The sequence below is a fragment of the Zalophus californianus genome, chromosome 8 (genome assembly GCF_009762305.2).
Source record: "Zalophus californianus isolate mZalCal1 chromosome 8, mZalCal1.pri.v2, whole genome shotgun sequence".
Lineage (NCBI taxonomy): Eukaryota > Metazoa > Chordata > Mammalia > Carnivora > Otariidae > Zalophus > Zalophus californianus.
In genome coordinates this window covers 127,783,755-127,796,775 of record NC_045602.1, presented here as the reverse complement: position 1 = coordinate 127,796,775, position 13,021 = coordinate 127,783,755, and the positions used below count along the sequence as shown (strand labels likewise).

Below are 13,021 nucleotides of genomic sequence, written 5' to 3'. Positions count from 1 at the left end.
CTTCCAGGTTCCTCCCTTGCTCCAAAGCCACCTCTTCAATGAGGCCTCGCCTGACCACCTCTCCCTTCCCTGTCCCAGTTAAAATCATGCCCCCCACCCTCCCTAACCATCTCCTTGCTTTATTATTATTATTTTTACAAACCTTCAGTATATTTTTTTTTAATTAAAAACATATACATTGCATTCATTAAACATTCTTTTCATCTAGAGCCAAGGTCTCTTCTTTGAGGGTAAGTTCACTCTTAACACAAAAGCAACTCACCTTTATCAAGTCTTTCCAAAACAGTCAACTTAATGATCAGGGAGACAACTCTCTTTCCACATTCATATGTTCTCATGTATATAATACGTAGTTTACCCAATTACAATAACAGGTGCACATCAGGCAAATAGATTTGGGAACATCACCCACCTGGAGGAGCAGAGGGGCCTGCGTGTACCACACAGTGGCCTTCGAGCCCTGAGACTTCATTTTCTGCTTTATTTTAACCACACATTTAGCACTCCTGACATAACTTGTCTTTGACTTTTCTGCTTAGCTTCTGTCTCTGTGGCCCCTGCCCCCTCGTATTGGAGGATGAGTTTTCAGAGACTTTGTTTTGTTCACTGCTGCAGCCCCAGCAGCTAGTGGAGTGCCTGGCACTCAGTAGGTATTCTCTAAAGTGCTTGTTGAATGCATGGATGAGTGACTCCCCTTGGCCCCAACTTGGCATCCTCTCCATAGGAAGCACTGGTCAGATGTTTGTTCAGTGACTGAGTGAGTGGCAGATGGACCTGAGTGAGGGAATGAATGGTGGGCAGGTGGACATGGATGGTTGGGTGGACTGCCTACTCCAGGCACCCTTCTTCTCTGGTCAGATTTCAGGAAGGTACCCCTCTGTTAGTCACTCTGAGAGCCCCGCCCCTACTTTTTAGCCAAGAGGAATGAGTTTCTGTTGCTTTTGGTTAGTTTCTTGTCAATGTAAACTGGTTAGCTATAGCTCTGTGAGGTCAGCAAGGCGACTAGCCTGATTTCCAGATGGAGGAATTGTGTCTGGAATGGAGAAGTGACTTGTTCAAGTCACCCATCCACCAACCAAAAACCCATGCTTCTGAGCCCGGTGCAGTGCTCCTGCCATCTTGGGCACCCTTCCAGATTACCGCTCTGCTTCCCTTTGCTCTTTTGAGCCCCCATTAGGTGAGACATAGGGGTTGCTGACTTCCCGCTGTCTTTCAGGGTCACTGGGGGCAAGAAATCCACCAAGAGGACCAAGTCCATCAATGGCTCCCTCTACATCTTCAGGGGTCGAATCAACACTGAAGTCATGGAGGTGGAGAATGTGGAAGATGGGACAGGTAGACCCTAACCCCAAGGCCCACCTAAGCCCCAGCCCCACCTGCTCTGTGGCTCTGTTCAGTCTTTTTTTTTAAGAGGTGGGGAGGGACAGAGGGAGAGGGAGAGGGAGAGAGAATCTTAAGGAGGCCAATGCGCTGGGCATGGAGCCCGTTGTGGGGCTTGATCTCACGACCCTGAAATCATAACCTAAGCCAAAATCTAGAGTCTGATGTTTAACTGACTGAGCCACCCAGGTGTCCCTCAGTTTTTTCTTTTATTTGAAATGTGACCTACCTAAGAAAAGTATCTAAAACATAAGCACATTGAGTGAACACCTGGGTAGTCCCCATTCAAGTTAATAAGTAAAACTCTGTGTGTACCCCCAAAGGTCCTCACACACTCCTCCTTGGTCACAGCAGCACCTCCTACATCCCAGAAGTAACTGTCCAAATTTTGTGATGATCATTTTCTTGCTTTTTTAAAAACATTTTTATCTCCTAAGTATGCATTAGTAAACATTTTAATGAAAAATTGTTTTCAAAACTTTCTTTAAAAGATTATGTCATTATATGCAGATTAAGTAGCTTTAAATATATACATGTAGTTATAGAGATATAGTGTTATATACCTATTGAAGTGTCATAAAATATTGTATATTCTTTTGCATCTCTCTTTGTGTTTCTGCATGTAGCTTTCTGCACGGTGTTGGTTCCCACTGTAAAACTCATTCATGCCTTTGGTGATAGACATTTGGGTCATTTCTGCTGTTTGCTGTTATGAACAGTGAGGCCGTGAGCAGTCTTGTGTGAACCTCTTTGTGTATGTACCCTTGAGCCTGGCGAGGGGCAGGAGTTCCTAACAGGTTTTGAGACACGGACTCCTTTGGCAGTGTCACGAAACCTGTGGACCCCTCCTCGGATTTAGGGTATGGGCAGCTTCGGCTTCCTTGGAAACTGACAGCCTGTTTTCAGAGGTTGGCCAGTCCCCATCCCAGCCGGCAGTGCATAGGGGCCCCCGGACTTGGCATTGCTGGGTTTGCACTAGGTTTTAAGTGGCCCCAGTGCCCAGATGAGATGGGCAGGGAGCTTGGGACATATTCCCAGGCTCCAGGACTCCTGCATTTGTGCCCAGACTGTGGGGTCTTGAAGCCCCTGTAGTTGATGGGTGTGGGGGGCGTCTTCGTTTGCAGATCCTCTGTTCTTTGGAGAGAATAGAGAGGAGAGGGAGTGAGCATTTGAAGGGTTCCAGGTTCAGCTCTCAGACCCTTATCCTGTTGATGCCCCTGCCACCCTGTCTTTCTGGAGCAAGACGTGCTGGTCCGTGACCTTACTTTCAAGCGTGTAGTGGGGAATGTTCAGAGTTGTGTGGCTGAGCCCGGGCTGACCCACCTTGGTCTTCTTCCCCCGCCAGCGGATTACCACAGCAACGGCTACACTGTCACCAACGGCTGGAAGATCCACAACACGGCCAAAAACAAGTGGTTCGTTTGCATGGCCAAGACGGCCGAGGAGAAGCAAAAGTGGCTGGACGCCATCATCCGCGAGCGGGAACAGCGTGAGAGTGAGTGCGCCCTCTCCTGGGCCTCCGAAGAGCGGTGGCTCCGGGGGGCTTTCCCGGGATCCTGGGGTGTGTATGGCTTCCCTTAGGCTGGTCACTTCTGCAGAGTGAGGACTATGTCCAGGGAGGGGGCCTAGGGCCCTTTCCAGAGAGGCTGGAGCTACAAGACGCAGGTCATTGAGGGAGCAGAGAGCTCTGGGGCTGGGTTATAACTTGGTGGTACTTTGGATCACCTGAGGGCATCCGTTAGAGCCCACTCGACAGATGGTGACGCTGAGGGCCAGTGGAAGGGACTTGCCCAAGGGTCAAGGGTCACATGGTTGGTCACCCTGGGATTCGTGGTACCCTTCACACTTGAGCGGTGGTAGCCAAGACATTTCCTCCATGCCTCTGTCTCCCCCATGGTTCTGTTACCTTCAACTGGGGTTCTTTGTGCTTGAGACTCAGAGTCTGCATCTGGGGGGAAGATCCCTGGGGGGCTGCTCATTAGCTGTGGTCACAGATCTCTCTGGGCCCAGGCTCCCCCGAGGCGGCTTGCCTAATACCTTCTGGGGCTGGGTGTGGTGGTTGGGTGGGGTTGGGACCTGGCTCTGGGTTGTTGTGCAGGGATCTGGGAAAAGGGAGCTGTGCTGTGTCTAGGGGCAAGTTACTTTAGCTTCCAGACCTCAGTGATGCCGTCTGATGAGTGGGGATAAAAGTTCCTGCTGCACAGGGTTGTAATGGTGCTAAATGCGGTATGGATTTGACCATACTTGGAAATTTGACACATGATCCTAAAAGCCCTACCCCCGCTCCCACCTTTGCAAAGGAGGAAACTGAGGTATAGTTTTCTCTGTATCTGCAGCCTTCCACTTGGGTGTGTCATAGACCTCTCGCACTTGCCATGTCTAATCAGAACTCCTAATTTCCACCCTGTCTTCCGCCCCAAACCTGGAGGTTCCTCATCTCAGTACCAGGTTCCTCCCTTCGCCTGGGGCCTCAGATTCAAACTCTTGGTGCCATCCCTGGTTTCTGCCCACTCCCCAAATTCAGTGTATGGGGTCCCTTTACTTCTGCCACATCTGCCCACTTCCCTTTCCTCCCTACTTCTACCCATGTGCAAGTCACCACCATCGCTCAGGACTATGGGCAGAAGCTAGATTTTAAGTTTTCAGGTGATATTTCTTGATTTTAAATTTTGTATCGAAATTTATTCAAGTGGCTTTAGGCCAAACAGACTACTGAAGCTGGCCCCTGGTTGGCAAGCTTGTGAGCCCTGAAACTGGTCAGGGCTGGCGGTGGGGCTCAGGGGTGTGGATTGGCCTGGGTGTGGCTGATCAGTGTCTTTGTGGTTAGAATGGAGGGCTGTGGTCCTTGCAGGGTATATATGCGATCACGAGTAGGGTGTGGCCTCAGTGGGCCTCAGCCGTTAGAATTGAGTGTTGTCCAAACCTTGACCTCAGGGCTGGGTTTACAGGGGTGGTGCATGCTGTGATCAGGAGCACAGATCTGGAGCCAAACTTTCTGGGTCAAAATCCTGGTGCCGCCACTTCTAGTCAGGTAACCTTAGACAGACAGCTTCATTTCTCTGGGCTTCCGTTTCTTGGGATAATTTTGCCTTACAGGTTTCTTAAGGATTAAGTGGCATATAGTAGAAGCTTCCAGCATTTTCTGTTGTTATTTGTCATTGCTGTTGTCAGGAGTGGACAGGGTCCAAGTAGAAAATGTGGGGCAGGGATCTGGTCAGGGTTCTGTGAGTATTGTCTAGAGAAACAGGCAGATTTTTCTCCCTGGCTGGAAGGAAGAACTCAGTAGGCTTCCTGATAACCTCTGAATTTGGAAACCCATGCTCAGGTTGAAGGGTTGAATGAGCTTGACTGCTTATTACCCTAGAACTTAACCTCTCTGGGCCTCAGCTTTGCCTTCTGTAAAATGGGGGCGATCAGCCTCCCTCCCCTACAGCGTTGTGTGAAGGTGCCCGAAGCAGTGGCTGACACGCAGGGAGTGCTCTATAGATGACCGCGGGGGGGGCGCACTCGGGCGGGCAGATGGGCAGCGGGCTTCCAGGAGCCGCAGGCCTGCCCCCCTCTGCTCCCCAGCGCCGGTGCTCGCCTGAGTGCTGACTGTGCGCCCCCCCCCCCCCCCCCCCCGTAGGCCTGAAGCTGGGCATGGAGCGGGACGCCTACGTCATGATTGCGGAGAAGGGGGAGAAGCTTTACCACATGATGATGAACAAGAAGGTGAACCTGATCAAGGACCGCCGGAGGAAACTGAGCACCGTCCCTAAGTGCTTCCTCGGCAAGTGAGTGGCCCCACCCAGGCCTCTGAGGGGTTCCTGTGCTGGTCCCGGGCCGCAGGTGGGCTGCTGTTCCCACCTGGCTCTCCCCCCGGAGCCCTGCAGGGCAGAGCCCCTCAAGCACCCTGAATCCTCATTTAACAGACCTCAGAGGTCAAGAAGGATGGTGGGGTCCCCATGTCAGGTCTTTCAAATGTTTCCTACCACAGCTCACTGCAGAATGTAAATTTTATGTTGTAACCTGGCGCACATGTCCACGTAACATGATTGAAGCCAGTTTCACAGAACTTACTGTGCTGGGTATGCTCTGAAAGTATGTGTCTTTTTCTGTTCTGTTTCTTTGCTCTTCTGCCTTGTCCTTTGTATGTTATTCATTTCTCCATTTGTTTTTAAAAAATAATGCGAAGCGAGACCATGGCATTGATTTCACAAACTACTAATGGGTTGCCCACCATGGATTGAGAGACACTGCCCTCACACTCAAAACAGAAGCCATTATAGATAGTTCAAGCAAAGAGGTTTTTAACACAGAGAGTTGCTGGAAGCGCCGGAGAGCAGATGTGGGCCTTCGCATCAGTCTGCGCAGGCTGCCATCCCCGCACACTGCAGGCCGAGCAGCTCAAACAGAAACTTACCGCCTCGCAGTCCTAGAGGCTGGAACCCAGAGCCCAAGGTGTGGGCAGGCTTGGTGTCCTGTGAGGCCTCCCTGCCTGGGTTACACGTGAGGGAGAAGGGGAGGCTCCTGGCAGCTTTCAGGATTTGAGGGCCTCCAATGTCTCTGTTTGGGAAATACATTCCTTCCCAGTAATAAAACATTTTACCCCCTGCCCCCATTTTATAACCAAGGATCAAGGGGGTCAGAGCACAGGTGTATCTTAAACCCAGATTTACATCTCCTTCACCTGGTGAGGGCGGCAGCTACACAGTCCCACTAAAATTGCCAGGCTGTGTGCCGCCCTGCTGTGCGCTCAACGTGGTGGTCGACACAGAGGATGCCAACCTCACGGAGCTTGTGGTCCAGCAGGGGAGAGAAGTTTGCCTGGGAGGCAGGGACTTTATTTAGAATGTATTGACTTATAACCCTCCCCCTTCCCAAAAGCTTTTGAAGAGGCCCTGGATACAACCCTCTGTGTTATGATCTTGCCCCGGACCAGGGGAGAGGTGATTTGGACAAAGGGGTCACAGTAAAGATGGGGGCAGTGCTTGCATTCTGGATCATTTTGAAAGTGACCGCATTTGCTGGCCAGGTGAGAAAAAAGGGAGCTGAGGATTGAGAGCCCCTCGAAGGCTGGAGTTGCCTCTTGCTGTGAAGGGGAAGGAGATGGATGGAGGAGCAGGTTTCAGGGGCAGGAGTAGAGCTTGGAGGCTCCTTTTGGACAGGTGCCCTTGAGACTCTTAGACACTCGGATGGAGATGTTGACTCGTTAGTTGGATATAGATCTTAACTTGGGGAGAAAAGACTGGGTTGAAGGAGTAAATGCAGGGCATGTGGGCATTTTTATTTATTTTTTAAGATTTTACTCATTTATTTGAGAGACAGAATGAGCTGGGGGGAGGGGCAGAGGCAGAGGGAGAAGCAGGCTCCTGCAGAGTGGGGGAGCCTGACGTGGGGCTTGATCCCAGGACCTCAAGATCATGACCTGAGCCAAAGGCAAATGTTTAACCGACTGAGCCACCCACGTGCCATCATAACATTTTGATGGTTTTTAAAGCCATGGGACTGAACTCTGCAAGGGGACACGCAGGGAGAGTTGAGGCAGGTGCCTTGGGGCTGCCAGCGTCTGGAGGAAAGAGCCCAAGAGGGAGCGGGCAGAGAGGTAGGAGGCACTTGGGGCAAGTGTGGCATCCTGGAAGTCAGGTGAAGAAGATGCAGAGACAGTGCGCAGCGGCAGCCAGGTTTGGATGCGCTAAGGTTGAAATGCCTGGGGATATTCAAGTGCCAGTGTTGGGCAGGCCTTTGGAGACCAAGTATGGAGCTGGGGCAGAGCTCATTGGTCACGGCCTGAGGCTTGTGGTGGAATGGGCAGCAGGAAGGAGATTTTTGGGGGTGGTTGGTCTCCTGAGGGGTGGCCGAGGACTGCCCTGGACGGGCTGCCCTGTTGCCCCCAGGGGTCAGCAACCCCAGCCGTGAGCTCCCTGGGAAGGTGTGTGGAGAGAAGAGTCTGGGCCCCAGACCTCTGGGAATCGGGGAAGGGGCAGCTTGGCTCATCTCCATCAGCTGGTCTTTAATCCCTGGGCAGAAAGGAGGTTTTTCTCTCGGGAAGGGCTTGCTTCCGGCCCCCCCCCCCCCCCCCCCCCCGGGTCAGACGACCTCTCCGCCTCCTGCCAAGCCCCTTGGGGAGCTCAGTCCAGCCGGATAGGATAGCCTGCCTGTGATTAGAGCTTCAGCAGAGTGTTCTGTCTCCTCAGGAAGGATTAGGGAGATTTCTTTTACCGCCCGTTTGAAACAGGGCCAGGATTGAAGCTTGTTTTATAATCACCGGGGCCTTAAGGACCAGACTTCCTGCAGAAGATTGTTCTAATAAAACTCTTCTCGCATAGCTCTGCTCTGTGCGCAGCCCCAGGGCTCAAGACCTTCCTCCTTCCCGGCCAGGGCTCAGCTTCCAAGTCTCCTGCAGGAGCATCCTTGGTCCCTTTGGATGGAAGGAACCTATAGCCACCAAGACATAATTATCAACCCTTTCTCTGCTCCAGGCACTGGCAGGCAGCTATGCCTTTTAACCCACAGACAACACTGTGAGGCAGGTCACTGCCATTATTCCCATTTTAAGGCTAAGAGAATTAAGGCACAGAGAGAGAAGAGGTCCTGTACAAGGTCACAGAGCCACAAGTGGGGGGCTGGGATTTGAATCCAGGACTCTCTCCCACCACACTCTGCTGTGTGTATCCATTTATATCTTTGTTTAGCACATTTCATTTTTCCTTGGTTGTTCCTTTCTCCATATATCCATCTGCACTGCTGGAGGGGGAATCTATGAATACAGAATGTGTCTGATGTATCTTTATAACTTTTGAGGGTTGGGCTTTGAGTCAGACTTGGATGCAAGCCCTGGTTCCCCCACCTTCTAGCTGTGTGATTGTGGGCAAGTTTCTTAGCCTCTCTGAACTTCAGTAAATGACCAGTTAATAGGAAATAATAAAATATGCCTCACAGGATTGTCAGAGGCTTCAGTGAGAAAATGCATGTGGCATGCTAGCCCAGTGCTGGCCAGAGTGACAGAAATGTGGAGTAGCCTGTTTCTGCTGTGCTCAGAGAACTTGCGCAGAGAATCAAGGAATAAAATCTGGATATTTGTGTGGTGGAGGCATCATGGGAGGAACAGGGCGTTGGGCAGACAGAATCGACTCATTCATGCATCCATGCCGTTCATTCAGTGTTTACTGAGCCCTTACTGTGCCAGCAGGAACAGGACAGATGAATCCCTATCCTCGTGGAGAGAACTGTCCAGTGGGGAGCCAGAAAATAGACAACTAGACAAACATCAGCACAGAGGGGATTTCAGCCAGTCGTCGGATATTGCAAGCAGTGAGTTAGGTTGATATTAAGGAGGTGAGGAAATGGGGTGATGTTTCAGCTGGGGTGGTCAGGGAGAGCCTCTCAGGGGAGGAGACGTTTTAACCAAGCTCTAGATGATAAGCAAGAGCCAGTCATGAGACGATCTGGGGGAACAGCCTTCCTGGCAGAGGGAGCAGCAGGTGTGAGAGCCCCACGGCTGGAATGAACCTTGAGTAAGTAAGTAAGGAACAGCCAGGCCAGTGTGGCTAGAGCGAGGGAGTGGCCAAGGACTGGGAGATGAGGCTGCAGGTGTTGGCAGGGGCCATATTGGGCAGGTAAGGGGGAAGGGGCCATATTGGGCAGGTAAGGGGGATCGGGGCGGGCTCGGGTTTTCATTCTGGGCGCTCTGGGAAGCCATTCAGAGTCTAAGCAGAAGAGGGGGATAAGGATGAGCTCATCACACCGGCTCTGGATGGAGGAACTGTCAGGGGACAAGGGTAATGGTGTGACTGGCAGGGGCAGTCAGGGAAGGCTTCCTGGAAGAGAATGCCTTTGGTTTCCCCCTTGCCGCCAGAGGTTAGATGTCATTCACTGGTGTCTGCTGTTGTAGAAGCTCTGAGGTGGAAGGGGCCTCATTGTCTCACCCACCTGCATGCACAGGTGCAGGGTATCCGTGGGTAGGAGCCGATCAGTCATGGTTTGTCAGATGTTGCTGCAGGAAGCTTCTACAGGAATTGTTCAGGAAGCAACTTCAGGCAGTGGAGTTACAGGGACGAACATAAAACCTCCAGTCCTCCCCTCATGGAGGCGACAGGTGAGAACAAGGGGACTGCCTTACGGGCTGGTGAGTGGTACACGGGGCCTCTGCTCAGGGGACTGTCCCAGGGAGATGGCAAAGACACACCTGTGTGTCCCCTGTGCCTAGCATTGGGCTTGACACCTGGTAGTGATTCTGGGGGTCAGGAAGGAAGGAGGGCTGAAGGCAGGCGCATGCGAACTCAACTAGTGCCCCATTGCCTGAATCTCAGACTCCGTCCCCACCGGCCTCGGCTGACCTTCTGTCTGTGTCCCCAGCTCGGCGCTCCGAGTTACATCTCTCTGAAAGGCTGGATCTTGCCGCTCTTTGTACCCAAGGCTGGCAGATTGCTGGTTTCCTTACCTTACTTCTCACTCAGGGCCTTTGTATGTGCTGATCCCCCTGCCTAGAACACCCTTCCTTGCCCCTCAGTGGAGGCAAACAGTGCCCCACTGACCTAGTGCAGTTCACGCGTGTGTTTTATGTGGGCCACATGGTGCTTTCAGGAAATTTTGGATTATATATCAACATGTAACAGTTGGGAGATTTCCCAGGAAATGCCGAATTTCCGGCTTCTCTTGGAAAGTAAGATGCTTTGGTCTTCCCATGTGGCCGCCGTCAGCTGTACGGAGGGGTGGCTCGCGTCTTCAGGAGCTGCAGTCCTGGCTGGTTCCACAGAGCCTCAACCTGGCCCTGCCTCCTCCTTTTTTTTTGAGAGAGAGAGAGAGCGAGCCAGCAAATGTGGGGGAGGAGCAGAGGGAGAGGCAGAGAGAATCTTCAGCAGGTTCCATGCCCAGCACAGATCCCGACACGGGGTTCGATCTCACAACCCTGAGATCATGACCTGAGCCAAAATCAAGAGTCGGACGCTTCGCCGACTGAGCCACTCTGGCACCTCCAGCCTAGCCCCTTGTGTTCATTTACAAGAGCTCGAGGTCCCTGTGTTAGAGATGAGTTTTATCTGTTTTGGCACACTGGGTTCCAGTTTGAGAGTTGATACGATGTGAAGGTTTACCTGCTGCTGAATCCAGAAGGCCCCGGAGTGAAGTAGTTGTCAGAACAACCATACTGAGGCCCAGAGGGGCACAGCGTCTTGCCCAAATTCGCCCAGCGAGCTATGAACTTTCCTTGTTGCTCTAAAAGGGGTAAGACCCAGCTTGGGGCAGAAACCTGGGTCACAGTTGCTCTTCTCTGGGCTGCCTTCCTTTGCCCTAGCAGAAGACACTGGGTCACTGCCTGCCCCCATCTGGCCACAGCGCCGCTGGTTGGTGCCAGAGGCGGCCCCTGATGGGACAGCTGGTGGGCAGCTGGGTGCCGAGTCTCCAGCTTCCGAGAGTGGGCGCTCAACATCTGTTCGCCTCCCTCAGCTGCTGGCAACTTTCCCCTGTCTCTGATTTTTGGGACTTGAGAATAAAACTGGGGGGTGGAGGACCTAGAACAATCTCTTCCCCCCCACCTGGGGCTCCCGCCCCACAAAATAGATCCATTTCTTCTGTGTCCCCCACCTTGGCCTGCATCCGGGGCTCTCTGAATGCCTCAGCATGCACCACTACCTACACATAGGCAGGCTTTGCTCAGCCAAACACTGGGAAGCTAAAAATAGTCCTGCCCCCTCTGGCCCTGTAATTGGAGGCGGGACAGCTGGTTTCGATAAGCGGGAGAGCTCTGTGCTCTGGCCCGCTGCCGCGTGCTTTCATTGAACACAGATTGCCTTGGTGGCAACAGCCCCATTGCCGGCTCTCCCTTTTCCTGCTGGCTTGGAGTGGGTTGCGCTCTGCGCTGAGCCTGAGGGCGCCTCCAAGAGCAGGGACCTGGGGTCTGGCTGAGCCTCTACCCCACTGGCTGGTCACGTTGGATCTGCCTGATTTCCTCGGGCTCGTGAGCCCTTCTTTCTCCTAGAGACTCTTCCTGCCGACCCTAGAACATTCCTTCTTGTTTGATGGTTCATTCCTTCATGTGTTCAAGAAATGATTATTGAGGTCTACTGTGCTTTAGACCCTCCTCTAAGGTGCTGGGGGTAGGGCTGTGAGTAAGATTGACAAAAATCCCTGTCAGCGTAGGGATTACTTTCTGGTGGGGCAGATGGCTGATAAACACATATAAATCTGTAGCAGTACAAGGATAAGTGCTCAAAAGGAAGCAAAACCGAGAGATGTGAGGATTGTGTGGGGAGCTGCTTTTGCTGAGAAGGGAGGATTTAACATGAGGAGCTAGGGGAGAGCGTTTCCAGGCAGCGGGAACAGCAAGTGCAAAGGCCCCGAGGTAGGTAGGAGTCTGATCCTTTTCAAGTAGCAGAAGATGGTGGGTGTGGCTAAAACATAAGAAGTGAAAGGTATAGGAAATGAGATCCGTGAGGTTGGCAGTTCGTGTGGGGCATTGTCATCATGGGCAGAGTTTGGATCTTTTTCTGAGGGCAAGGGGGAAGCCCACTGGAGAGTTTGACTAGGAGAATGACATGATCTGATCACCATGAGCTCTCTTGACTCTCCACAGTCATCTTTCTGGGCTCTTATTTCTTCCTGCCTGCTTGTTCTTTGTTCCTTCTGCTCATCCATCCATGTTGCCATCCATCATCCGTTTCCCCCACCCATCTGCCCGGGTCTCTCTTCACTTAGTGTCTACCCATCCCCGCCATGCTCCCCTCCACCCACTTGCCCACTGGTCTTTCCAGCTACCTACTCGTTTGTTTATCAGTTCGTCCATTCATCTGCTCACTTCCTATTCATTTATCTCCCCACTCATGTGTCCATTCATCCATCCATCCATCCATTCATCCATCCATCCTCCCTTCTTCCTTCCCTCTTATCCATCCATCTATCCATGCACCCATCCAGTGCACCTGAGTTGGGGCCTGGGGTCTGGTCACACCCAACCCTCTGCCATTGGTCTTAGGGAAAGGCACAAGGTCTTAGCGCAACCCCCGGGCGGTGGGCTCCCAAGCTTTGCTTTCCTGTGGGACGTTCTAACTCTCCTTCACAGGAGTGGGTGGGGCCAAGCCAGTTTAGTGCTGGTCCCTGTGTTCCCAAGACTGGGGAGTTTCTCTCAACTGCATCTTATGTTCCTGGCAGTGAGTTTGTTGCCTGGCTTCTGGAAATTGGTGAAATCAGCAAGACCGAAGAAGGAGTCAACTTGGGCCAGGCCCTGTTGGAAAACGGTATAATCCACCATGGTGAGTGGGGGCTGGGCCCGGGCGGGCCTGGGGTGGGGAGGCACAGGTCAGACCTCAGACCGGGCACAGTGTAGCCTCAGCACGTGGATGCCCTTATAAATCTGCTCACAGGGCCGGAAAGCCCTGTGCTCACCTGGGACACCAGCAAAGCAGGGATGCCTCGAGAAGTCCCTTCAAAAAGGGCAAGAGCCATTGATGTTTTAGCCATTCAGCCAATATTTATCGAGTGCCCGTTACGTGGCAGGCACTGCGCACGTAGCAGAGAACAGGCCAGGTGAAAACGTCTTCGTGGGGCCGCTGTTCTAGTCAGAGGGGGAAGGTAATAAACCAAAGCAGTACAATCTGTGTATCCAGGTGGCGATCGGTGCTGGGTGGGGGGAGAGAAAGCAAGGGGGTGGTGGGCAGTTTTGAAT

At 52.5% G+C, this 13,021-nt stretch overlaps 1 protein-coding gene across 3 annotated transcripts in view; it reads left to right on the top strand.

The window, feature by feature from the left end:
- PREX1 (phosphatidylinositol-3,4,5-trisphosphate dependent Rac exchange factor 1) overlaps positions 1-13,021 on the top strand; it is a 176,894-nt gene that overhangs the window by 112,851 nt on the left and 51,022 nt on the right. For all 3 annotated transcript variants that reach the window (XM_027621888.2, XM_027621889.2, XM_027621890.2), the window contains exons 8-11: positions 1,217-1,335; positions 2,726-2,875; positions 5,006-5,153; positions 12,508-12,608. In XM_027621888.2, coding sequence (XP_027477689.1) covers positions 1,217-1,335; positions 2,726-2,875; positions 5,006-5,153; positions 12,508-12,608 — 518 coding nt within the window. The remainder of the gene's footprint in view (positions 1-1,216; positions 1,336-2,725; positions 2,876-5,005; positions 5,154-12,507; positions 12,609-13,021) is intronic.